This window comes from Melopsittacus undulatus, chromosome 12 (genome assembly GCF_012275295.1).
Source record: "Melopsittacus undulatus isolate bMelUnd1 chromosome 12, bMelUnd1.mat.Z, whole genome shotgun sequence".
Classification (NCBI taxonomy): Eukaryota; Metazoa; Chordata; class Aves; order Psittaciformes; family Psittaculidae; genus Melopsittacus; species Melopsittacus undulatus.
The window spans coordinates 1,448,398-1,474,194 of NC_047538.1; the positions used below are offsets into that span (position 1 = coordinate 1,448,398).

The following is a 25,797-nucleotide window of genomic DNA, read 5'->3' on the forward strand; positions in this document are numbered from 1 at the left end:
TCATGAATAAAGACATAACAAATGTCTGACTAATTCTAAATTCTAGATGACATCCCTTTCTAGATTCAAGATGTGCTACAATAATTGTCTTTATAAGCAGTACAGTGTTTTCAAAGTGTACGCAGGTACTAGCTGGAATTCAGACAAAGGGATGCAACAGCAAGAAAAGAAAACATCTTTCAAATTCTTAGTCATCTTAGTACATGTAAGATTTTGTCATTTGCACTAATTGTCCTTCTTTTTTCTTTAATGCTTTGATTAGAAGCCAAATCTGTCTCAATCTGATATTCTGCTTCACACTGGGAGACAGAACAGTGAAAATACCACATGTAAACAGGAATGGAGTGACTACATTTTGTTAGACTGATTGACTCATTTTCTCTTTATTTACCATTCCTTCTGACTAATTCCTCACTCCTGACAAAACTTCTAAGACACACAAGGATTGAGGGAGGCAAAAGAATAAGTCCAGAAGGCCTTCAAAATCAAAACAGCTTATTGTTTCAAGAGTCTGACTTGAAATCCTACCACACCAACATGATATGGATTTTGACAAGACCAGGACAGGAGGTTAATGCCTGCAGTAAATTTGCACTCGAAGCCTGTAAACTGGCTTAGGAAAAAACCTTCAGACAAAATGTTCCCTGAATCCTTTCTATCAATCTGTTTCTGAAAAAATTCATTACAAGCAGCTGTAATTTCTTTCTGAGCTACTAGTTCACTACTGCAGGCAGAGGTGAGATAATTCAAGTCCTCTAACTGTCACAAGCTTCTTCAAACTTGACATCTCTAGAAAGGAAGCCCAAGAGAGGAGGAAAGTTAGGAAAAGAATGCTGTTGTCAAAGCCAAATTTGTTTGGTTAGAAGGCTAGGAGAGGTCAGCTTTAGGTGTATGAATTGTTGGGATGGAATAGAACCACAATGTAGATTGAGGACGGGAAAAGATCTCTGGAGAGATTCAGCTGAGCTAAGGGAAGGCACAGAGGGATGCTGAGTTGTTCATTCAGACAGAACCTACAGTACTTTCACTGATGGTCTGAGCAAAAGAAAGATTTGGATTTTTAGCAACTTAATCTGATATCTCTAGAGGTTTACTCACTGTTAGCAGTAAGACACTTTGCTCTTGCTGAATCACTGCCATTACCCCTACAGATTGGTATCACTGAGCTTTTTAAGGGACAAGCAGTTCTGGAGAAGGACACTAGAGCAAATGATACATGGGGTAAACAACATAGGGCTTCCAAAGGTGGCTGATCCTTCAACTCATTTATGGCGCCTGCTGCCTCTTAAAAAGTTGTTTTATCTTTCCTGACATGCACAATGGCACAGGGCAGTGAAGATCAGCTGATTCTTTGGAGGAAAAAAGATCCATTGTAACAGTAGCATGCATAAATCCAGATGTTTCCTAAAGGCTGACGTATAAAATAATGACCGGAGATGCTTTTTTTCAGAACACTCTGCCCTCCCTTCCAATTAATGACCAATTAAAAAAACATCCCTTATGTGAACCAACTAACCAGGAAGTCCAAGACCCCTCTTCAGAGGCCTCATACCTCCCCTCCAGTTTTTCATTAGATTCTTGGTTGCTGGTCTGAAAGTCTTGACATCATGGAAAAGAAACCCGTATATATTGAGAGCTCCTAAGTGATTTGGGGAAATCTGGATATGCCACAAGCCACAGTTGATAATATATGGGGAGTGTTTAAATCTACCACAAAGAAACTAAAAATTAATAAAGAAGAAATATCCTTGTCCTTTCACTTGTCCTATTTAAAAGTATGTTTATATGGGGACGTTCAGAACTTAAAACCTATTACTTTTAGGAAGTATTAGTAAAAATCATTAAGCTGCAACCCAGATACTCCTTCTCAGAATATAAAAGGAGACTTAATTTTTGCTCTAACTTACATGGTTGGTTTTTGGTTGGTTGGTTTGGGTTAGGTTTTTTAATCATTCTAGTTAGTGTACCCCGTAGGTCTGGATGGAGTAAGAAGTTGGAAGGGAGCAACTAAACATCCTGCACCCCACGATGATGGAAGAGTTCCATTATTCCCCAGCTTAGTAAAACAATTTGAGTCAGTATTAGATTTATATTCAATCAGTTGTACTTGCTCACTTCCATTAAGTTACAGATTAGACCTATTCTCTTTAAAACCCAGCCTGGTCTCTCATCATCTGGTACTTTCTTTTGGCTCTTCTTGTTTATTCTCATTCCACACAGGTAAGTATTGGTTTACCTTATTGACTAATTCACATGAATGTTTCTCACTCTTTTCTATAATGCATATTTCAAAAAAATGGGATTTTCCCCAAGCAGATACATTTTATCTGCTTCTTTTAAGGGTATAAGAAAAGCTAAAAAGGTCTCACCAGGTTTTGAGTCAAGATCCTACTTTCTGAGGGAATACTACTACAAGTCTGTTAACCAAATGCAGAATCTTATGGCTCATAGAGAGGAGTATTTCTCTTCTATGACCACAATTACAAGCTTTTAAAAGGGTTTTTAAATGGACTATCTAAGAGATTAGTGGGGATGAAGAAATAGTTCAGGGTATTCAGGGGCTAAGCATAGGTTGTACTGCTTATATCACAATGAGCTGGTGTTTCTTTGCTTTTTACTTTTATCCAAACAACTTTTTTCCAGTCACACGGTGGACAGAAATACAGGGAGTTACACCTAGTCACACATTCCTTTGCTATCATCACCTCTCTTGGTACAAGCATTTGGCTGGCAATGTGGCCTGATCACAGCCTAAATAACAGCAAAGGGTAACATTGAGTTGCCTCAGCAGCAAACAGCAAACTAAGAAGGTGTAAAGAGATCAAAATCCTTTATTTAGAATGAATCAGAACAGAGGGTTAGGGCCAAAGTTCTCCAAGTGAAGGTGAAGTTTCTCTTTCATATCATTGGTAAGCCCAAAGATCTCTGGACAGGGAGTTTCCACATAACTGATAGCTCTATGTGAATCTGTAAAATCTAATTCTTTTAGAGGTACTTCACAATGTCTGTTCTAACTGTTGTGGCCAACAGAACAGTTATGTTCTAAGCTCTCTGTTCGAAGCTGTCTGTCTCAGCAACATAGCAGGGGAAAACATGATCAGCACTAAGCAAAAGCCTTAGAATCATACCTCAGATCTACTCCCAACACCAGGACTGTTACAATTTCTGCACAGGGAGACTGGAGTTCAGTCTTTCACAGGTTCTTAAGGAGGGGTGGTATCATTCTGTACTAACTAGTACACTTGGAAAAAATTCCACCTAGCTTTTGAGGCACAGAATACAATTAAAGCAGCTAAAAAATACAGTTGTTTTGAAATTTTGGAATATACAAAATAATGACATTTCCTGGATGTGAGTCTTCTATGTATTAACTCTGACCATGCTAAAGGAAGCTATAATAGCCAGACGTTTGGATGCTGCCAGCATCTGGCAGCTTTGTAGAAAGAGGGTGGAGGAGTTCTGGAATGCAAATGACTTCTCTGTGGAGTCAGATTGAAGGATATAAATATTGACAGAATCACATCACATCACTGACAGAATCAAATAACACTGTTCTCTAATACATTATTCCCACAAAAGAAAAATTGAATCCTTTTATGTGTTGGCTTTAATAGCAAGAATTCTGGTTGCTTTTGTATTACTGATTTTAATTGAAACTTGTAATTCCTTCAAGGTAGATTCCTCCTGATGCTGATCAGCCACTAAAGCTCTGCTTCTATCATTACATATATATTCTGATGGGAATTCTGGTGAGTTTATCATGCTCTGTGATATTGTGATTTTCAGGAAGAGAAAACTATGAAGATATGCATCTAAATATTGCAACTGTGTGTAATGGGAACCACACAGTAACGCAGATTTAAAGATCAAGGCCAAGGTTTGAGTTGGTATTCTACACATAGAAGCAGCCAGTGTGAGGTGAGTTCTTTTAAATATGGAGATACGTATTCTTATACTGCAATTGTAATTTTGTTGCCTTCTACAATGAAATGACTGGTCCTCTGGATGACAGGAGGGCTGTGGATCTAATTCACATGAATAGTAATAACCACCCTTCTGTATCTCAATGCACTTTGATATATTTAAGGTGTTTTCATAAATTTTGAACTATCTGCAGTAATTTTCTTACCAGTGATTCTTTCCGCAGTGACTGAATTACTGTGTCCTAGTTATATACTTTAGAGTGTGTATACATATATATATATACATATATATGCATATATATATATATATATGCGGTGTCCTAGTTATATACCATGGAGGTTGGAGGGCACTTCCAGAGGATTATCTAATCTAACCTCCAGCTAGAGCAGGGTCAGGTAGACCTGTTATCACTTATTATTTAAGTACTTGTAAGCCAGACTCACTGTGCCATGTGCTTTGCCATCAGAGAAAGAAACAGCTTGTGCCCAAAAAGCTTTCAAAGAAGGCAGCAGGAGTACATAAAAGCAGCCTAAGCTGCTCTGCGTTGTCTGGCACAAAAGAAGAGTCTGCTGTCCTTTACGTATCTCACACTGCTTTTCATGTTAAGCTATATATAAACTTAATATAATAATATGACTGTATGTTATTAAGTTCTCTATGTTCCCATACTTGGTTGAATGAAAAGATTCTTTCAGGTGATTTTTTAACCCACTTTTACAGCTTCTAAGTGGCTGTTACTCAACAGTACATACTCTATCTTCATTGATACGTTCCAGAAAATTCAGTTTCCTATTCCTGGATGGTTTTAAAGATGCATTTTACCATTTGCTGTGCACTGAATCCATTCAATACCTGATTTCCTTTCAAAAACCTTTAGACATCTTCTGGTACTTTTGGTGAATTTCTGGCTTTATGTTTCTTCCACAGAAATAACCGTCATAGTGATGACTTCACAGGGTTCCATAAAGGAATATGTGCACTGAACATGTGCAATCAACATATCCTGCTCATTCTGACAAATGCTGCTCTTCCTGTGCCAGTGATGTGTCTGTTTGTATGGTATGTTGCAGTGAAGACCTCTTTTAACAGTCTTTTCCTTTTTTCTTTCACTGTATTTGTGATGTCACAGCAAAACTGCATCAACAGTTAAATGTGTGCCTTCTACAGCGTAAGTATCATACATGCGATGCCCCTGCAGAATCTATCCACGTACTCTGTCATAAAGACATCAATGACAATCTCAAATGAAAAAGATGAGAGAAAACCTCCTAGCTCACATCCTAGCTTTTGTTTTAATTCGTTCATACAGATCTGCATTTAGACTAACTGATCATATTGCACTGTGATATAAAGCTTTGATGATAATTATTATTAGTGGTGGACTTGGCAGTCCTGGCGTAAAGGCTGGACTTGATCTTAAAGGTCTTTTCCAACACAGCTGATTCTACGGTTCTATGATTTTGGCTGGCAAAGCATAACACTTCAAAGTGACTGACAGAAAGACTGTCTAATGTAGTTTAAGGTCAATGAAGTTCAAATTGAGTGTTTTTTGCTGGTTAGTATGTGATTCTGTAATTATTTTTAAAGTAAAAATCTGGTCCCCATATGGTTTTCCACATAAAATGCCAGTTTGTGCCAGAATACAGGAGTTCCAGCAAATAGTTTTTCAAAGACCCTATTTCACAAGAAAAGGTATGCTGACATAGTGATCTAGGTCCTCTTTCTCTTACACAAGTACACATTTTAGAACCTGGCTTATATAAAATGTTTCACCTACTACTGATCACTGCAACACTGAGCACATTTGTCTAGGAATACTCATACCTTTCATTTTCTGAGTGCATTGCTATTGGTTCTGAAGTGCTTTCTAATTATTAAACTTAAAGAAGCTTTTCAACAGAATACATACCAAATTCTCTGTTCTTCTTCATGACAGTGTTAACTCTGAATTTGGAGATGCCTCTGTGATGTTAGGATCTCCTAAGAGAAGGAAAGAAAAGAGGATATTTAGATAGAATGCTCTGATACCAAGTTTATCATGTATATTAATGGAATCTGAAAACTCTGTTAAAACTCAGGGATGTTCAAGGCCAGGTTGGACAAAGCCTTGGGTGGCATGGTTTAGTGGGAGGTGGGGGGCTGGAACTAGATGATCTTAAGGTCCTTTCCAACCCTTTCTATTCTATTCTATTCTATGATTCTATTTTAGAAGGTATAGATGAGAAATGGCAGTTCTGCCAACTTCAACCATCCCAAAATCACAACTCTGAGAAAAAGACTGACTTAAGAGCCATGAGAGGTTTTGGAAATTGCCCTTTGGTGAAGGTCATATTGACCCTGTGGTTTCTGATACAATTGCCTTGGCTCTTACATTTGTTTTCCCTTTTGCCATGACAACTACAATAAGGTTTCTAGGCAAGAACTGTATCTATCCATTTGTCTTTAGGAACTGGGGCTTAAAATACCCCAAGACTGCTGGCAGCTGTGGCACAGAATGTTGTAAGAAAACTGCAGATCATGTCTACGTTCTCATGTATGTTTCTAAATGATCTTCTAGAGAGAAGATCATGGCTCCATGGCTCATGGTGGTTTCCTTTATTACTCCACACCCAACTTGTACACTGTAGCCTGGTCTAGATTATTAGGAAGACAGCTTCTGTGTTGATTGAGAAAGGCCTTGGTGAGGAACTGGGTGTTGAATATACTTGAACTACATGACATTTGGCCTCCTATGCACATGATAGCTGGGTTCATGCACCCCAGGAAGTTCTACCTCCTTGTCTTACTCAGGCATTCTTTCATGGCAAAATCACCAACTGTTGCTCAGGAAAGAACAATACAATTCGCAAATTGCTTCTGATATTGTCATCATTCCAGAAGAATGAATTATCATAGCCTGTAAGGGCAATTAAGTCACCAGTTAATGGGAACTGTTGTCCCTAGCAGGAAATGCATCCGTGACAACAAGTGTTCCAACTAAAGGGGGATTCCAGTGTGATCTTCAGGCTCTCTGATTTATCAGCAGTTGACTAGCCTTAGATAAGAAAATATTTGGATACATGTGACAACCTCCTCTTCTTCAGAACATTTGTTTTCCTTGATTAGATGTAAGAGACTGACTGTTGAGCCATTCCATGAATACCTATGAGATCTTTATAGAGACAACCATTTCACTGACGGAGTTAGGATTCAGAACCATTCTCATCAGTTATGCATTTAGGTAAGCAGCCCTTCATTATTGATTATTGGCACAGTAAGCTTGGTTTCACTGATCCTGTGGCATGGGGATGACCCAAGACCAGTGAGTTCCCAAATCTTGCACACCAGCACGAGCCTTTTTCTCCCAGTATACTAAATGCAGCCATGCTAGGAACATGTTCATGACACCTAACCTTAAATACCTTAACTGAGGCATCTGAAGTACACAGGCTCCCTTTCTAATCAATGGAGATGAACAGACACCTCCAGAGCATGACTTGACACACCTGAAATTTGAGCTGTCCTCAAGATATGCGTCTTTCTTTTCACTGATTACAAAAGGAGCCTCAGGCCTCATGACTCCTGACTTCCATACCTCAGCAAGTACCTGATGTTGCTCGTGGTAAATCCAGATCATGGAAATTAGAAGGTGTTTATATAATACATCTTATGGAACAAGTATTACAACATTCTCCCAGAAATAATGGTGCCTCAAATCATGAAGATGCACATTTTTCACTTTCATAACTGAAATCACAAAGCCACTAGAGTTACTTGTGATAATCCTGTAAGGCACCAAATAACCAATACAATTATCCTAAATATAGTATAGAAAATGTAGCCTGTGGCATTTTTAGAGTGGGAAGCCCTGAATTCCTAAAGTAATTCCAAGTTTTTCCTGTTATATCTATCTATGCAAAGAACTTAGAAAGTTTGGGTGTCTTTGAGGAGCACAAACTTAGAAGGTTGCTTGCTGCTGGACTGCCAGCATGCAGGGATTCAAAATGCTTCATAAAGGACCTGCATTTTGATGAGGTGCCAGTGAGGATTTACTGCCCAAGAGCACCAGCTGCAAATAAACGGAGAGAAGTCATCATCTTCCATGGAGGATGTGGGATATTCGGAAGCATAAGTAAGGAACTGAGAGACAAAATACAATTATTTAGGATTCTTAACTCAATTTTTTTAATAACTCTCCTGAACCTAGGAAGTGACTGAAGATTAGTTTGAGGGATTGAGAGATAGAAAGTACTTACTGTTTATTTTACTTTTAAAACTCTCTAACCTGCTCTTATTTTTGTAGGATATTGCACTCTTTATAACATATATTCCTTACAGGAAGTGGTGCTGCTAAAGAAATATATTCTTTTTTTTTTTGAAAACTAGACAGAAGTTGTTAACCTCTGCATTCCTCCCTTTGGTCTCTAACTGCAGCATGTTTACTGGGACTTCTGTAGTGCTCATGGCAATTCAGATGGTCTGAGAGCAGCCATTTAAAAACATGTGTCCATGATGCATGTACTTCAGTTGTCTTTCTTCCCCAGTTCAATTTATTAGAGAAACCAGATAACTGCAAACATGTAATTTAGAAAGTTACAAAAGATCCTGTTTCTACAGGCAGGAGACATGCACACATATTAAATGGCATTAGAATTCTGTAACTGAAAGAACACATCACTGAGCATATACCTGTAAACCATATCTTCTAAATGCAACACACCCACAATTAAGGTTGAATTAAAATTCAGTGTATCTTTAAATACATTAAAAGAGGCATATTTCTGCCCACAACCTTACCATGGAATAATTCTATTAGACAATTTACAATAACACAATGTGCAGGTCTCAGATTTCTGCCTGAATTAGCCACACAGAAATGTGCTGACTTCACAGGGGCACATTAGCTGCACCCTTCATTCTTCAGCAAACAGTCAAATCTCTGCTTCAAAATTCATTTAGACTCAGCTACAGTACTACAATTAACATTTCCACAGCAAAATGGTATGACATACCTACGCCAGCCTCAGCCTTCCAGTTACTTAAAACAATGTAGAAAGCTTTTACAAGGATCTCAAGCTATTTTAGCCTTTACAACCATCCTAAGCAACAGTGTGTAATAATCCTCCAATGGTTTGTGTTGGAAGAAACCTTAAAGCTCATCCAGTTCCAACCCCTGCCACAGGCAGGGACCCCTTCCACTGGAGCAGCTGCTCCAAGCCCCTGTGTCCAACCTGGCCTTGAACACTGCCAGGGATGGGGCAGCCACAGCTTCTCTTGGCACCCTGTGGCAGTGCCCCAGCATCCTCACAGGGAAGAACACATTCAACTGTGGCAATAAGTCATAAAAAAAGAGATGATATTGCTTAAAGTATTTTCAGATTTAATTACATCGACAACATTTGTTCTTCGGGATATGCCGGTACATAGCCAGAAAGTCTGATTCAGTGGTTGTGTCTGTTGCGTAAGTAACTTCCATTCAGTGTTACTCCCAGGATTAGTTAGTTCCCTCCAACCCCCCCTTAATGATACTCATTTTGTATTTACATTTCTTTAAATATAAGAGAAGCTGAGCTCTAATGTTGTCTACCCCTATGCTGTTAATATGTGTGAGCAAGCATGTGCCATGAAATGGCAGTGAGAAATACCTGACACAGGTTCATAAAGTTACAAAAGTCATATGTATGCCGGCTCTTTTCAGAGAAGCAGATCTGTTTGTTTTGTCACCACAAAAAATCATTGCCTTTGATAATAAGGAATTATAAGGCGTATTCCTAATTTCAGTTTCTAATATCTTTTTATTCCCTGGTTATCAGAATGCTGATTAATCCATTGAATTAATTTCACAGAACAGTGAAAAACCAGAGAAGCAGAAGCAGTGTGCCTCTGCAAACAGTGAAGGGCTAAGAGAGAATGCCCACACTGTTACCTCTGTAGTATTTACTTTCTTATTAATATTAACCTTCTCCAGAAAGCCATAAAACCATGAATACAGAGAATAAAGAAGTATGCCTATTAAAAATTTAGTCTCAAAGTATACTTAGATGTCATTGAAATCAATTTACAACACTTTAACTTGCTTAGGTGTCTGACTGTTACATCTGCCTTGATTTTTAACATATAAAGTAAGTTAGTAGTTAAGAAAGAAGGGATTGTCACTGTAACATCCCCCTTTTGTAATTCACTTGTTCCAATTGATACCATAAATAAAAGTATTGTCTACAGGAAGCTGTTTTGTCACCACAGTACATTTACTGTATGGTGGTTTATAATGTTATTAATCTTTCTATATTAAAATGTGGTAATAATATACAATACTGTACCAATATAGAATAACCTAATAATCAGTGTCCCCAGTGTAAAAAGCTCAGGAGCCACAACTTGGCTGGATCTTGTGGGTTTACACAGGATTACTCACAGCTATACATACATCCAAAGTCAGTCTGAGTGGGACAACTGCAGACTTCCCTGCAGGCATGAATCTGGATCCCAGGTGGATGCACCTGGATCAGGAAGGGAGTAAATGTAAAATGTGGGGAAATCGACCATAAGACTTAATGCCTCACACATTTAAATTACACAAGAGCATAGCTCAGTGCTGATGGTCTTGGGGAAGCTCTTCTGTTTGCTTCAGCAAGCAAAACTTTAAAGGTAATACTAGTTTGGGTGAGTTTTGCAAATGCATGGGGTGCACGTAAGATGAGCCATTCAAGCCATTTGCAAGTAGATGTCTAATACTAGTGTATGTGTAATACTAGTTCTTTTATGCATTTCAAGTATGTTTTATCTCCTGAGCATGAGTATCCAGTCCCAACTCTGGACTGTCCTACTGCTATCATGCACTTCTTGAAGACAGCAGAAAACTATGGGGTGGATCCTCATTGGATTATTGTTTCTGGGGATGGTACAGAGGGAACTTTTGTATGCCAAGAACTAGGGAACAGAAGAGATATCCCAAAGATATGCACGCAGGTACTGATCTATCCATTTCTCCAAGCACTGAACTTCAATCTGCCATCTCATCAGAAAAATGCTTTCACTGCCTTCCTGTCCTGGGAACATAGTCAAGTTTATCCTGAAGTACCTGAAGAAGGGCTGCTCTATGAAGGAAGCGGTTTTGGCAGGTTCTCGCATTCCTGAGAGTATGAATTTGACATACAAGAACTGGATAAATCCAGATCTTATCCCAGAGATATATAAGCTGGGTTATAAACAGTTGTTACCTGCTTCATTTCTACCTCAAGTCCATGAAGAAACAAAGGAACTGGTTGAGACAAGACTGTCCCCACTCTTAGCAGAAGATACTATTGTTTGCTGCCTCCCTGATGCTTGTATCATCACCTGCGAGCACAATGTGCTCAGAGATGATGGACTCTTGTAAAAGAAACTGTTAGAAGAAAACAATGTCAAAGTTACTTGGTTCAGCATGGAAGGTGGTTTCCACTGTGCACTGGGATTTTTTGGTTATGGTATTTTTCCACCACCAAGTAAAAAAGTGAACCACACTGTAAACTTAATAAAAGGCTATTAAAATGTTTTCTCCAGTATAATGTATTGGTATGCAAACAGAGGGTGTTCCAATTAACCAGCTACTAGCTATTTGTATGTTAGAACATTAGAACCTAGGTAACAAATAATAAAATTAGCATGGTCTGTTGAATTCTGATTTTCAGTTGCTATTATTTGGGAGCATAATTTATTTTTTATCTTTTCCCCCCTTTTTTAAAAAATCCCATTATTTGGTATATCTGTTCTGCTGTTCTCTTTTTACATTGTAAGAAGAGGCATTCTCTTATGTCAAAGAATAAAAACTCAACATAGTAAAAGAACATTTTGAAGCATGCCATTAATGAGTAACTAGCAATGTGCATCCACATCGTCACGTAATACACACAAAATCAGCACAAAATGGCCCCCCAAAGCCTCTGGAGAGTAACAACACCTTTATGTCCAGCACTTCTGAGACGAGTAGTAATCATTGTCAAACTACGTGTCTAGGCAATCAGTAGCTTTGGACATGGTTGTAAGATCTGAACAAGGGAATTGGGTATATTTACAAATCTGATTTTAAAAGGAAATGGGTGACACAGAGGGAGTACAGAAATGCCAGTTGTGTGAGACGGGTACCTGTATCTGAGACTGGTAGCATAAATGCAGTGCACAAAAAAACCTGAATGTCCTCTAAACTATTCTATAAAGTTCCTTTCTGAGAAGCAATTGGTTGTATTCAGGGAAGACAGAGACATAGTGGGTTTTGCCTTTTTGTAATCAGACACATCATCAACTATTTTACCTGGAATTTGGAGAGAAAGTATTAAAACAGCATGGAAGGTGCCCAAATAATCTCATAGAATGAATCCTCCAATGGTTTGGTTTGGAAAGGACCTTAAAGCTCCTCCTGCTCCAACCCCTGCCACGGGCAGGGACCCCTTCCCCTGGAGCAGCTGCTCCAAGCCCCTGTGTCCATCCTGGCCTTGAACACTGCCAGGGATGGGGCAGCCACAGCTTCTCTGGGCACCCTGTGCCAGCACCTCAGCACCCTCACAGGGAACAGCTTCTGCCTAAGAGCTCATCTCAGTCTCCTCTCTGGCAGGTTAAAGCCATTCCCCTTGTCCTGTCCCTACAGGCCCTTGTTCAAAGCCCCTCTCCAGGTTTCTTTTAGCCCTTTTAGGCACTGGAAGCTGCTCTAATCCCTCCCTGGACCCTTCTCTGCTCCAGGCTAAACAATTTCTGTGAATGAACTATTGAACTATTTCTGCAAAGATACAAAACACAAAGGAAAAGAAAAATGTCAGCTGAGTTGTTACATTACTCATTAGAACAGATCCACCTTCACTAAACACAGGGTAACTGCCATTGCATGTCAAAATAGCTGGTCATTCAATGCCTACGAATTGTAAAATCACTCTTAGGCAACCACCTTGCACTTGCAATACCTGAGCACACACAAACATGGAAAGAGGTTACTCCCTATCTTCATTCTCTGTCAGCCAAACAGTGAGTAGGAAGAAAATGCTGGGTTAAATTCTTCACGTTGTCACCATGTTAATTAAATATGACGACAACTTCACAGGTACACATCTCTGCAGCAACAGGTTGTTACTTGTGAATTCTTGCTCTCCAGTTCCTTGCAGCAAAATGAAATGATGTTTCATCATGCTCTGTTAACACAAGATTGTTTTCTTTTTCCTATTGCAGGTATTAGCAATTTACACTTCAAGAAAATAAATACTTCCAGGGGTAAATAATATGAATAAATTCCAGATATTCCGTGGTTTGAAGGTTTCAGGATTTTCCTCAGTTATGTAACCAGATGTGAAAGTGGGGATTAATTGTGGTTTCTGATCTCAACATGTTGGTAGCTGAAGCTAGGCCAGCAGAGTAGTTGCAGCTAGTACCTGCTGCAAAAGCTGTGCAGAAAGCTGGCTAGTACTTGTGCAGCCTGGTGTTCTGCCTTGAACAAGCTGGCTTAAAGCTAGCCTGGGTACATCTCCATGCACTTCATCAAACCTGTGACAGTTATTAAGCTTATCTTTATTCCGGGTCATTTTTATCCACATTTTGTTCTTGTTTGCATTTTTAGTACCAAGCTTGTTCTTTCGATGATTCTTTGCAGGTAGAGATGATTGGAAGTGCTAGAACTAAGGATGCCCGTACAATTCCACCTTGTATGTTGTAAGTTATGATCTCATACTCTTTTACACATACCTCATTCAGCACAGCATGTATTATACTCTTTGTCCATTCAGCAACCCAATACTTGTTTTCTTTCCATTATTCACTTTCTGGATTTATGCCTCATTTATAGGCCAATGTCCAAACTCTTCACTGATCTCCTCCTGAGATTTTTCCATGGTCCTTTATCCGTAAGTCTTTATTATATTAGAAATATTAATAAAATTATAATACATCAGCAGTATTATTACTCTCTTGAAGACATACATTTTAATATGCATTGAAGGTTATAACCATGGCAGTGCAGATGGGTGAGTACGGAACAGCAAGTCCTAAATTCCCCTTTTTTAATAGTGACTCCCATATTTTCTAAAATTTAGGCAGTCACAAGATGGAATTGTCTCCATGGAACTTCCTGTCCTCTACTTTCTTTGAATTTATTCCAGCTCTGCTGTGTTTTGCATTGCTAAGTTAGGACATTTGTTCATTTGAAGATATTTTATACTTTCCAAAGCATGGAATTAATTTTCAAGTACTTAAAACACAATCAGTGATAAACATGCTACAGAATTATGCACACCAGTGACTTTCCACAAGGAGTTATCCATACGGATACAAGTGTGAACAGCCAAACTAAGCCATTAACGGATCTTTTCAGTGCTTCGGCACTTTAGCTGATAGCTAGTGGCAGTCAGTGTGTTGGTGAGGACTAATCAGGGTGCACACTACAAGCACCAGATGGCCCTCCCGTTCTGCAGAACTCACACAGGGCCTCTCAGGACAAGCAGCACCCTTTCTGGGAATGCTTCTAGATATCCAAGAACAAGCATCAATTCACACCTGCTGTGTATGAGTTTAAGCAGGTCAGTACCTCGTTAACACCTAATAAGCACCAGATACAGGCAGAGAGTTCTTGGGACTGCTTGAAGACTAGGTGAGGAAATAGTTCACACCTGAGCAACTGGCTCAGTCTATTTCCCCTACTACATGTAGCTACACTAGAGAGGAAAAGCTTAAGGGTGCCAACCCAGTATTGACAAGGTTTCAGGTACAACATTTAGCTCTTCACTGGAAATTAAGGCAGTTCCTGGAGCAGGAGAATATGGCAGTTTGTCTTCACGAGCCAATTCCTTTGTTCTATCTCACAGAAATAAACATATCTCACATATATCAAGAGATAAGGTTAAAAAATCAGAAGCTGGAGAGAGCATACATTACAAAGATTATTTAGGGAGTGGTTCTCCGTCCTGGGATTCAAGCAAGCTTGTAAATCCCTGAGACTATGCTTTTTAAAAACATTAATAGTTACCCTGTACCTGTAATGCCCAAGGAAAAAAAAGAATGTATTAATTCAGGAATCAACTCGTTTGTTTCTTCTATGGCTGATAGCAGATTCCAGCACATCCAGTCTTTCTGTGGAGCCTCTTGTGCTGGTGGTTTGGCTGTGATGTCTGGACCTAGTTAACATGACTCAAAGATCTTGTCCAAGACCGGTTGGTAACTGGTTACCTCAAGGACTGGCACCCAGAAGATTTAGAAAACAGATCAACAATAGGTGCTAAGAACCTTAGCACAAACAATCTGTCACAAATGTCAGAAGACTTCTTAGAACCCCAAAGGCACCAGATCTGATAAGCATACTTACAACACAGCTAACTTACTAGGACAGCACAGTTTAGCATGAAGTTGATTCCTTTCACTATTAAAACATGAAAGAAAGGAGCTGCAACCATGTTTTGTGTAACAGTATTTCCTAATGATCTTGTCTGAACTGTAAGAGAGCTGAACCTTCTATGCCCCTTGGTGCTGACAGGTTTGAATTCACCCATTACGTTTTCCAAGAGTGGCCCAACCACCAGCATGCCTGTCACCGGCATCCATCACCCAGCTGGGCAATGTACAATTGCCATAAAGAATAAACCAAAAGGAAGCAAACTTCATCCTCAGCATGTAAGCAACCCTTGGAAAGGCAGGGAGAGGGAACAGGGTCATTGGGTGTCCTGGGTTCAGCAGCAGCAGTAATTTTTTTCTCCTTCTTAGTAGCTGGTGCAGTGCTGTGTTTTGACTTTCAGGCTGGGAACGGTGCTGATAACACGTATGTTTTGAGTTACTGCTCAAATGTTTACTCTGGCCAAGGACTTTCTGAGCCTCATGCTCTACCAGGGAGGAGGGGAGGCCGGGAGGAAGGAGAGACAGGACACCTGACCCAAACTGACCAAAGAGGTATTCCATACCATAGCACGTCATGCCCAGGATATAACTGAGAGTTACCCAGAAGGGCTAGGACTGTGGGGGGGTTGGTGGATGTATGGGTCGGTGCTCAGTCTGGCCAGGGTGGGGTGAGTTATCGGTCAGCGGGTGGTGGGGTGTCATATTCTCTTCACTTGTTATTTCCTTTATCATTATTATTATTGGTAGTAGCAGTAGTGATTTGTGTTATACCTTAAACTGTTCTTATCTCAACGCGTGGGAGCTACATTCTTTGGATTCTCCTCCCCAGCTCTCTGAGAGTTGGGGGAGAAAGGCGGGGAGTGAGTGAACGAGCTGAGTGGGTGGGTTTAAACCGAGACATTGGGTCAGGAAAGTCTGCAAAGAGGCATTGGATAAAACAAAGAATCAGTTTGAGCACAGGGAGCAGGACATGGGATCAGCTACTTCTCAGAGAGTGTGTTACCAGGCTGGGAAATTAAGTTTCTTCCTGTTTATTCTAAACAATTAATTTCTGAAGTCAGGAACCAAGCCTGAGGACATCTTTCCTATGCAGGTCATAGATTATGCATTGTAAAGCTATGAGGTTCTCTGTACTTAGTTTCGTTTTAATATACATCTCCAGGTTAGCTCATTCCTTGCACTCAAAGTGTTACACAGTCACTTTACCCCTATGGCTATTTTTCAGAGTAAGAATTTGTTGCCTTCACATTTTGAGCTGACTGGTAAAAAGACACCCAAAGGTAGTATCTTATGAGCTGAAAAAGCTTTGCTTTACAGATTTTTTTGTTTCAGGTTAAATCTCATCACTAATAACCTGTGTACTGAAAAATCTGTTCATTCCAGAGGCAAGCAGAGATCTTAAAACTCACCACAGAGTACACAGAAAAGAGTAGGCTACCAGCACTGAAACTATGAAGTCCAGCTCTAGGCTTCATCAGCTGCAGTCACATTTCTACCTGGAATGACATCTGCAAGTAATGTACTCATGAGAAGGTGGAGACTGCAGTACTGTAAGGTTCAACCAAGCCAAACACAAACCAACCAACCAACCAACCACAACAGTTGGTTACAGGCTTTCACCTCCTGGAGAAAAGCTATCAAGGAGGATGAAGGAAGATGCAAACCACTGACACTTCAGGCTGCAACTGCTTCTGGTTCCATTAGATTCAAGAACATAAGAGCATAGCAGGGTGCAGAATCAGTCATCAAAGGTGATTAAACATGTTTGTGACACTGAAACCTTGATTTCACTAGAAGTCTACAGAACTAAGGAGTGGAGGCGGAATAAATCAATAAACTGGGCAGCTCTGAAGATAATTGCTAAGAAATCCTGTTCAACAGGAACTCGAGAATAATACAGACCTGAGTGCATTCAAGAACTAGGGAGAGATGTAACAAATTCTTGTCTTATAAAACTGACACTACAAATGATACACAAAGCACTGGTTCTATAGTGATGGGCACAGACCCAAAACATGTTCACTGCAAATCCAAAAACCTTCTTATGCAAGCTTCTGCCAGGACTAATTGTTACTGTCTAATTGTATGCTTTGATTGCCACATATTTTCATCTTCCTATTGGCATTTTTAAAAGCTGGATGATGGGATATGAAAAGAATTGCTAATCCCGTGCCTTTAACCTTCAGAAATCCTTCAAAAGTCAGAGGGGGGAGGAAGCCACAGCTGGTTCTTCAATTTGGCTCCTCACAGTACACTGCGATGGGATTGCTTCTAGTGATTTTTCTTGCTGTTTTGACTTTCTTCGTGGCAATGCCATTCTACTATGAACACCCCAAAGCAAAAATCCCTCATGGATTTAGTCAGCGCCGAAAGCTTTACATTTTTCATTATGCCGTGAACTTTGGGTTTGGCCTCGTAAGTAAAACTTTATTCAAGCTGGAGTTTTTAATTTCATTTATGATAAAATGTTAATGGATTAATGAGGGGGCTTCTTTTAGAATCAGTGTTTAAATACATTGCAAATATGCAACTGGATTAATTTGGCAGTTGTGAGCACCATTGAAGATACCTTCAGCTCAGCTGGGTATAACAGACCCTGCTGCTTGCTTTACAGCACCAACGGCAACAACATGGAAAATAAAATCCTGGAAACTCTGTAATTCCTAGTTTTTAAGTATGCTTTAACTTTCTGATCTGTTTGCCCTAGTGCTCAGTGCAGTGCTGGAAGGCTTAAGCAGCTTACTGCACTGTGTATGTGGAACTTTTGCTCTGTGTAACACTGTGCTTATTTAGACAATGAGCAACTAAATGATGTCTGTGATCTCAGTTCTCTTCTACAACTGTAACTCTCTACTCCTGAGCCATCTGAAAGACATTGTCTTTTGCCTTTCAATATGTCTACATGGCTCGCTTTTTTGAGAGAGTATACATATGAAAACTTTCTTTCTGTGTCATCACTTTCGGCACATTTTTGATCCTCCCTTGTTTTTCACCTTCTTTCTTTTCAAAACTAAAATGAGATTTCTACTTGTCTTACCGCTTCACCAATTATCCTTTCCTGGATTAAGTGTTGCCACTACCATTTTAAAAACACTTCTTCTGTGAAACCTAAATCAAGCTTATTTTCTTTTGGTTGTTTAAACTGAAAAAAACCCTTCAGTTTCTTTGGCTTGTTCATTGTTTCACCTCAGCTCCACCCTCCAGCAGTTTCTTCCCTCCCTTTCTGTGCTACACTGCTTGTTAAGCTTTGTCCAAGCAAGCCAGTAAACTCCTAAGAATGTGACTCACGGGTCCCTTGAGAGGTGCCTCACAGAGGCCTCAGTATTGCCACTACACTAAAGCAATGCAACAAAACAGGGGAGTAACAGAAGTCAAATTACATTTTCTTACATCTACTGTACAAAGTGTACTTCCACCTTTCCAAAACAGTGTATGAAGACTCCTTATCCATCAGACCAAGTTTTATCTTTGTATAATTCATTTGTAAAAAGCTAACCTGCAGGATTTTAAAATTTAGTGGTGATTCAGTATCCTTTCTGCTGGCCAGACAGAGGCCAGTGCTGTACCACATTACCTCAAAGGAGCACAAAGATAAGAATATTTATAGAATAACAGAATCATTGAATCATAGAACAGTTTGGGTTGGAAGAGACCTTAAAGTTCATCTAATTCAACCCCTTGCAATGAGCAGGAACATCTTCAACTACACCTGGTTGCCTTGAACCATGTCCAGCCTGGCCTGGACTGTCTCTAACATATGGTTCTACGAAAGTTTAAATGCCAGTAAGGTCTGAGTCATGAGGCAACTCTTGGTATTGCTGTTAGGCCACTTACTTGTGCCTACATAGCCAAACCCTTTCAAGGGATGACAACCCATGATGTCAAACCTGCAGGGGACATTAAAGTTTACCAGCATATCCGGTCTTCAGCCAGGACAAAAGATGCATGTGAAGTCACTGGAGACAAACCAGTTAGAAGTATTTGTGCTTAAGGACAGATTTTATGAAGAAATGACTGCATTCACCTGTAAGGATCTGCTTCAATAAAACCAGCTGCATCTTAAGGTTAATAGAACTTCTTCACTGAAAAATCTATTAACTCATCTTTCATTTTTTCATTTAATTTCAGCCTATAAGAAGCTACACAATAGCCAGGGGACTTATGACTGATCCTGTCTGGGAAATAGGCTCATTAAATTATGCTACCTACTGTGTTAATAGTTCTGTGAGCTGCCCGTACCCAGCATTTAGTCAGGCTGGCACAGTGCAATTCTGTTGAGTTCTGGGCTGTACCTGTGTGAAAAGCACAAAGGACCCCTAACGCCAGGGATATTTTCCTGCTGATAAAAACTAAGCCAGACTTTCACCACTGAAGAATTAAATCGTTTGCAAACCACCATGCTCTCATCTAACACTTTTAACATAACCTAGAAATTACCACCAAAGCTAACCCTATGTTCTTCCACATGGCACTGCTAACAGTTTTGCTAGAGACCTGAGATGGGATTAAAGCGCCAAGTTACTGTACTTCTGTGGAGGCAACCCTCAGGCAGGCTATCCTACAGGCTCAAAGGCCTTGCTTTTGGAGAAGCATGGACACAAGGCAAGTCCAGAATATAAAATCATCTATTCCTCTCCAATCTACTGCTCTTTGAACTTCAAATGTTGTTAGGTATTACCTTACAGTTGAGATCTATCCAGATCATCTCCGTAACTGGCCACTTCATTGTAAGAACCATCAGGAGACAAAGTCTGAACTAACCATGGAATTGTAAATGTTTTGCAATCAACCTCCAGGTAAGAAGGAAATGTGCACTGATTTATGGTTTCTTTCCCTTTATGAACAGGCAAAAGTTTTGGAAAAAGTAGGTATCACTTCAGAGGTGGGTTTCCTCAGGGCTGCCATGGATGGAATACCACCATTAAGAGATAAACAACTTTTTGTCAGGGACTTAAGGTTTGAAAAGGTTGAAGTAAGAATTTACCAGCCAAAATCATCAACTACTGGCCAAAGAAGAGGAGTCCTGTATTTTCATGGAGGAGTTGGACTGTTTGGAAGTATTAGTAAGTAACACAAATATGAGCTATAACTACAAATAGATGTAGTTTCTGATCTGATACAGTATTTCTTAGATGACAAGAAGAGTTATTAGGTGAAGCATTACATATAATAAAATTAATTTCAGGGCAGCAGAGTAATTTTATTTTCATGTAGTAGGTATGTAAATTAAGAGTTAAATTGTCTTTATGCAGGTAGCATACCTAAAACATTTTTTCTCTGGTCATTTATGATTCCTGTTTTCTTCCTTCTTCTCATTCCTGCACAGAAGAAAAGTTGAAAATCTCATTAGAATTTTATTTTTTATTTTAAATAACCCAATTTGTGTTGACATGTGTGTGCAAGCTTGTGTGTATGTGTGTATACTGCAGTCTGTCTTAATGGCAAAACAAGGAAAAGTACATTTTGGCATTTGAAATGGAAAAGCATAAGGGATTAGACAGTGGCTCACGCACAAGAAAAATCCTTGTGCTGGATTTAGCAGGGGGTTTGGTTTTGTTTGAGGTTTTTAAACAGCTTCTCACTTTCAATACTACTTTAGAAGTGGCAGCATTCATTCTATTCCTTAACTTCCCAAAGAGGAGAGTGAAGCAATGCATTCGTGTAAATTCCAGGTTTCTTACTGCCAAAAGATCCTACAGATGTAATATTGTGAACCATGTCCAGATCAGACCATGCCACAATAAGAGAATCACAATAAGAATAGAGATAAGAATTTCAGAATACTTGTATTCTACTCATTTTTAAAGTAAGCTATAATTCCACTGAAATACTGTTTTACAGGGGCCTATGATAGAACATGCCGCTATTTTGCCCGACAAAGCAATTCGGTGGTGGTATCTGTTGGGTAAGTGCAGTCAATCCAGACATACAATGTGACAGCCATTCACGCCTCCTTCTAGGCTTGTAAGTCTAGCAAACTGCAGCTGAAAGCCAACACTGTGTTTCCAAGTGTCACTGCTTTTGCTAAAAGCACAGTTGCCCAGAGTACTAAATACTCATCTTAGTAGGCGTTCTGAAGAAATGGTGGGGTATATCCACATGGATATCCACATTTAACCTGCAATCAACCTGAGATGAACATTCAGTCTTTTTCTGATGAGCTATAATGCAGTTTTAAAAGAACTGATTGGTAAGCGTTCAGGAAAAGAGTTGATGTTTTGGAAATGCATTAAATTCTAGCAATTACTGTTTACATCCTAAAATACTTGAGGAATCATTAACTTTCACTGATTCTGTATATAAAGAATTCAGCTTATAGAAAACCACTGAAAACCTTTTGAATTTTCATTATCAATGTTCTGTGCTGATATTCCCTAACAATTTGTTGGGAAATGTTCACTTGAATGTCTAAGTGGAATTGCTGATAACTGATTCATGCATACATCAGATCAGGTGCCTTGCCACCTAATCCTACAATAACTCAGCACATGCCTAGAGTCAGCTAAAACATAAGTGAAGATGTATTCTGTAAAGATAGAATAGTGGACTAACTCCCCAAACATTAACAATAGTAGTAAATAATCCATTAAAAGCAGTAATTATCATCAATTCCATTGCTGTAATTATTATCTCAGAGTACTTCCTATCTTCAGAAATACATGAATGAAGAGATGACTAAGGGACATTCACTAGATATGACCATGTCTGAACACTCTCACCCGTTTAGGTATCGCTTAGCTCCTGAGCATCCATATCCAACACAGTTTGAGGATTGCCTTGCTGCCACCATCCACTTCATGAGGACTGCACAAGACTACGGAGTAGACCCTTCTCGCATTATTATCTGTGGAGATAGTAGTGGAGGTACAATCACTGCTGCTGTGGCCCAAGCACTGGTCAACAGACAAGACCTCCCAAAGCTGAGAGCGCAAATCCTAATATATCCCTTTCTCCAGGGTTTGGACTTTGATTTGCCTTCTTATCAGCAGAATGAGGGGGTGCCCATTTTGTTAAAGGAACGAGCCCTTTCTCTTGGTTTGAAGTATCTTAATATAGAATTGCCTTCCACAAAACCAGTATTTAAAGGCAACCATGTTCCAGAAGATTTGCTACTGAAGTATCAGAAATGGGTGAGTTCTGACATCATCCCTCCTGAGTTTAAAAGAAGAGGCTACACACCGCGTACAACATATTCATTCTCAGACGAAACCTATGCGCTGGTCAAGCCTATTTTTGACACTGTTTTTTCACCACTGCTAGCTGAAGATAGTGTTGTTGCTCAGCTTCCTGAGGCTTTCATTTTGACCTGTGAATATGATGTGCTTAGAGACGATGGACTGCTCTACAAGAAGCGATTAGAGGATCACGGTATAAAAGTGACCTGGTGCCATTTGCAAGAGGGATTCCATGGCACAATACTATTAGCTGTTTGTGGTGCACTTTTGGCATTCCAGTCTGGAAATAAAGGCCTGGAAAATATAGTACATTTTCTAAGATTGATGTAAAATTCCACTTCTTGCTTTCCTTTCCTGGTTCAAACGATTGAATCTTTTATTGCTTACAAAGACTTTTAAACACATCCTCAATTTTCCTTTTCTTAAATCATAATAATGAATTTCTACATTGCATCTGTCCTTTTTTTACCCAATAAATTGATTTGTTGATGGCTTTCACTTAATTTTCTCTTATGAGAAACAAAATCAGATGAACTTTCCTTTCCTTCCTCTACCACTTCTTCAGCATTTTCTCCTATACCTGTAAAAGGTCTGCCCCCATGGCAAGTATTCTCCAATGCAGTTTGCCTCAGCAAAGTTCTGGTAATATTAAAGCATGAACTGTGATTTGAGGAGAACTTGGGGCAGGTAACAGGGCATGAATCTACAGGTTAAGTGTGTAATGAGCATGGTCAATGATTTACAGGTGAAAGCTGATGAAAGCTGAATTTGAGGCAAGCTTAAAGAGAACTGAATGCAGCAGAACAGATTTGAGCTAAGACAGAAAGAAGAGGAGGGAAAGGGAAAAAGGTCAGGAAAAGGGAACTGGCCTGAAACTACACATATGATGAAAAGTACTGTTTAAGGAACACAACATCCATTAGAAGAATCATGCATACACCTTTTATATATAGATGGGAATGCACAGTAATATCAGCTTATAAAGAGTTTGTATTAACTGGAGGCCCACACTGTCTGAAGCAGGAAGCGCTTTGTTATAAAGTACTGTCATGATTTAAGCCCAGCCAGTAGCTCAGAACCATGCAGCCACTAGCTCACTCCCCTGCTTTTTCCTGCTCTGTTCCCCGAGGGTTGGGGAGGAGAACTGAAAGAATGTAACTTCCATGGGCTGAGACAAGTGCAGCCCAGTAACTAAGGTATAACACAAAACCACTACTGCTACCCCCAAAAACAATAATGATAAGGGAAATAACAAAGGAAGAGAATATAAAACTAAAAAGGGAAAAAGAAAAGAAAACAACAAACACAAGTGACATACAATACAATTGCTCAGCACCTGCTGACTAATACCCAGCCTGATCCAAGCAGTGACCTTCCACATAACTCCCCCCACTTTCTATAGTTTACCAGTGCTGCTCTCATACTAAAGTTGAAAACACAGCACTGTACCAGCTACTAAGAAGGAGAAAAGAACTGTTACAGCTAAATGCAGGACAAGTGCCATGGCAGAGAAAGGAGAATGAAGGAGAAAGAACCCCCTCACAAACAAAACACAAAAATGCAAAGTTCACATTGATCTTAAACTTTCTACAAGACGAGAGTAAGGATTAAGTAAAGCAGTACAAATAAAATGGCATAATAAATGTCTGAGGCTTTTGTCTTGGAAATGAAAGTAAGTTTTGCCAAGAAATATCAGTAACTGTTTTGATGACACATTTCTCCTGAGGTGAATGTCTGACAGTGTAACGGTTTCCTCTGTTTTACTGTAATCTTTTAACCTGCATTATAATGATTGATGTCATTAGATACTAATGCCTTAAATTCTTCACTGAGTTATACTTGGAGGCAAGATGCATTTACATGCAGAAATGGGAGCAGGGCAAGGAAGCAATCTTACAGTCAAAACTTCTATCTTTGCTTAAATTAATACCTGGAACACCATGAATTAGTTTTGTTCTTGTCAGAGAAATTTCTAGCTCTGGCATTTAGAAATAAGAATCTTTTTGCTGATATTATTGTATGTGTTTTCTGCCCACCACTGGCTTATTTAAGCTATAATCAAAAGCAAAGCATGCTGCAGACAATCATGTAAGGCAAGTGTTCAGACAGAAGACACACTACAAAGGAAGGATGCTCTGTAATGCTTGGCACGCCTGTGTTAGTTACATTCAGTGTATGAGAAAATAAAGCCTGCCAGAACACTATCAGTGACATCTAGTCACACTTATTCAGTATAGGCAGGAAAAAGAAGTTTTACAGGGCTCTTCCATGTGGCTTTTCTGTATGAATACAACCTGAATAAGCAAAAAGCCCCCCAAAAGTCTTCCACAGTATTTTAGAATCATAGAATAGTTAGGGTTGAAAAGGACCTTAAGATCATCTAGTCCAAACCCTCCTGCCATGGGCAGGGACACCTCACACTAAACCATGCCACCCAAGGCTTCATCCAACCTGGCCTTAAACACCATCAGGGACGGAGCATTCACAACCTCCCTGGGCAACCCATTCCAGTACCTCACCACCCTAACAGTAAAGAATTTCTTCCTTATATCCAATCTAAACCTCTGCTGTTTAAGTTTCAACCCGTTACCCCTTGTCCTATCACTACAGTCCCTCATGAAGAGTCCATCACCAGCATCCCTGTAGGCCCCCTTCAGATACTGGAAGGCTGCTATGAGGTCTCCACGCAGCCTTCTCTTTTCCAGGCTGAACAGCCCCAACTTTCTCAGCCTGTTTTCATATGGGAGGTGCTCCAGTGCCCTGATCATCCTCGTGGCCTCTTCTGGACTTGTTCCAACAGCTCTATGTCCTTTTTATGTTGAGGACACCAGAACCGCACACAATACTCCAGGTGAAGTCTCACAAGAGCAGAGCAGAGGGGCAGGATCACCTCCTTTGACCTGCTGGTCACGCTCCTCTTGATGCAGCCCAGGATATGGTTGGTTTTCTGGGCTGTAAGCACACACTGAAGCTGGCTCATGTTCATTTTCTCATTGACCAACACCCCCAAGTCCTTCTCTGCAGGGCTGCTCTGAATTTCCTTATTGCCTAGCCTGTAGTTGTGCCTGAGATTGCTTCGACCCAGGTGTAGGACCTTGCACTTGTCATGGTTAAACTTCATATAAGGCTGGCATCAGCCCACCTTCACAAGCTTGTCGAGGTCCCTCTGGATGGCATTCCTTCCCTCCAGTGGATCAACTGAACCACACAGCTTGGTGTCATCGGCAAACTTGCTGAGGGCGCACTCAATCCCACTGTCCATGTCACCGACTGTCGTGGTTTAAACCAAGTCCCCCAACTCCCGGAGAGTTAGGAAGGAGAATCCCAGGAATGTAGCCCCCACAGATTGAGACAAGAACGGTTTAATAGCTAAGGC

The 25,797-nt window shown here is 39.9% G+C and overlaps 2 protein-coding genes and 1 pseudogene across 4 annotated transcripts in view; 2 read left to right on the forward strand and 1 right to left on the reverse strand.

Annotated features, from left to right (window-relative positions):
* Positions 1 to 25,797, reverse strand: part of DHRS3 (dehydrogenase/reductase 3) — a 180,028-nt gene that overhangs the window by 38,725 nt on the left and 115,506 nt on the right. For 2 of the 3 annotated variants that reach the window (XM_031042445.2, XM_034068272.1), the window contains 3 exons: positions 21,966 to 22,090; positions 20,508 to 20,564; positions 5,834 to 5,904 (listed from right to left, as the gene is read on the reverse strand). The gene's annotated coding sequence lies outside the window, so the exon portion shown is untranslated. The remainder of the gene's footprint in view (positions 1 to 5,833; positions 5,905 to 20,507; positions 20,565 to 21,965; positions 22,091 to 25,797) is intronic. The other variant, XM_034068273.1, reaches the window with a different exon arrangement.
* Positions 1,608 to 11,431, forward strand: LOC101879519 (arylacetamide deacetylase-like 4; annotated as a pseudogene).
* On the forward strand, positions 17,506 to 22,751 carry LOC101879687 (arylacetamide deacetylase-like 4). The gene is made up of 4 exons (XM_013130835.3): positions 17,506 to 17,661; positions 20,093 to 20,309; positions 21,088 to 21,151; positions 21,974 to 22,751. The coding sequence occupies exons 1-4, from the start codon at positions 17,506 to 17,508 to the stop codon at positions 22,749 to 22,751; spliced, it is 1,215 nt and encodes a 404-aa protein (XP_012986289.3).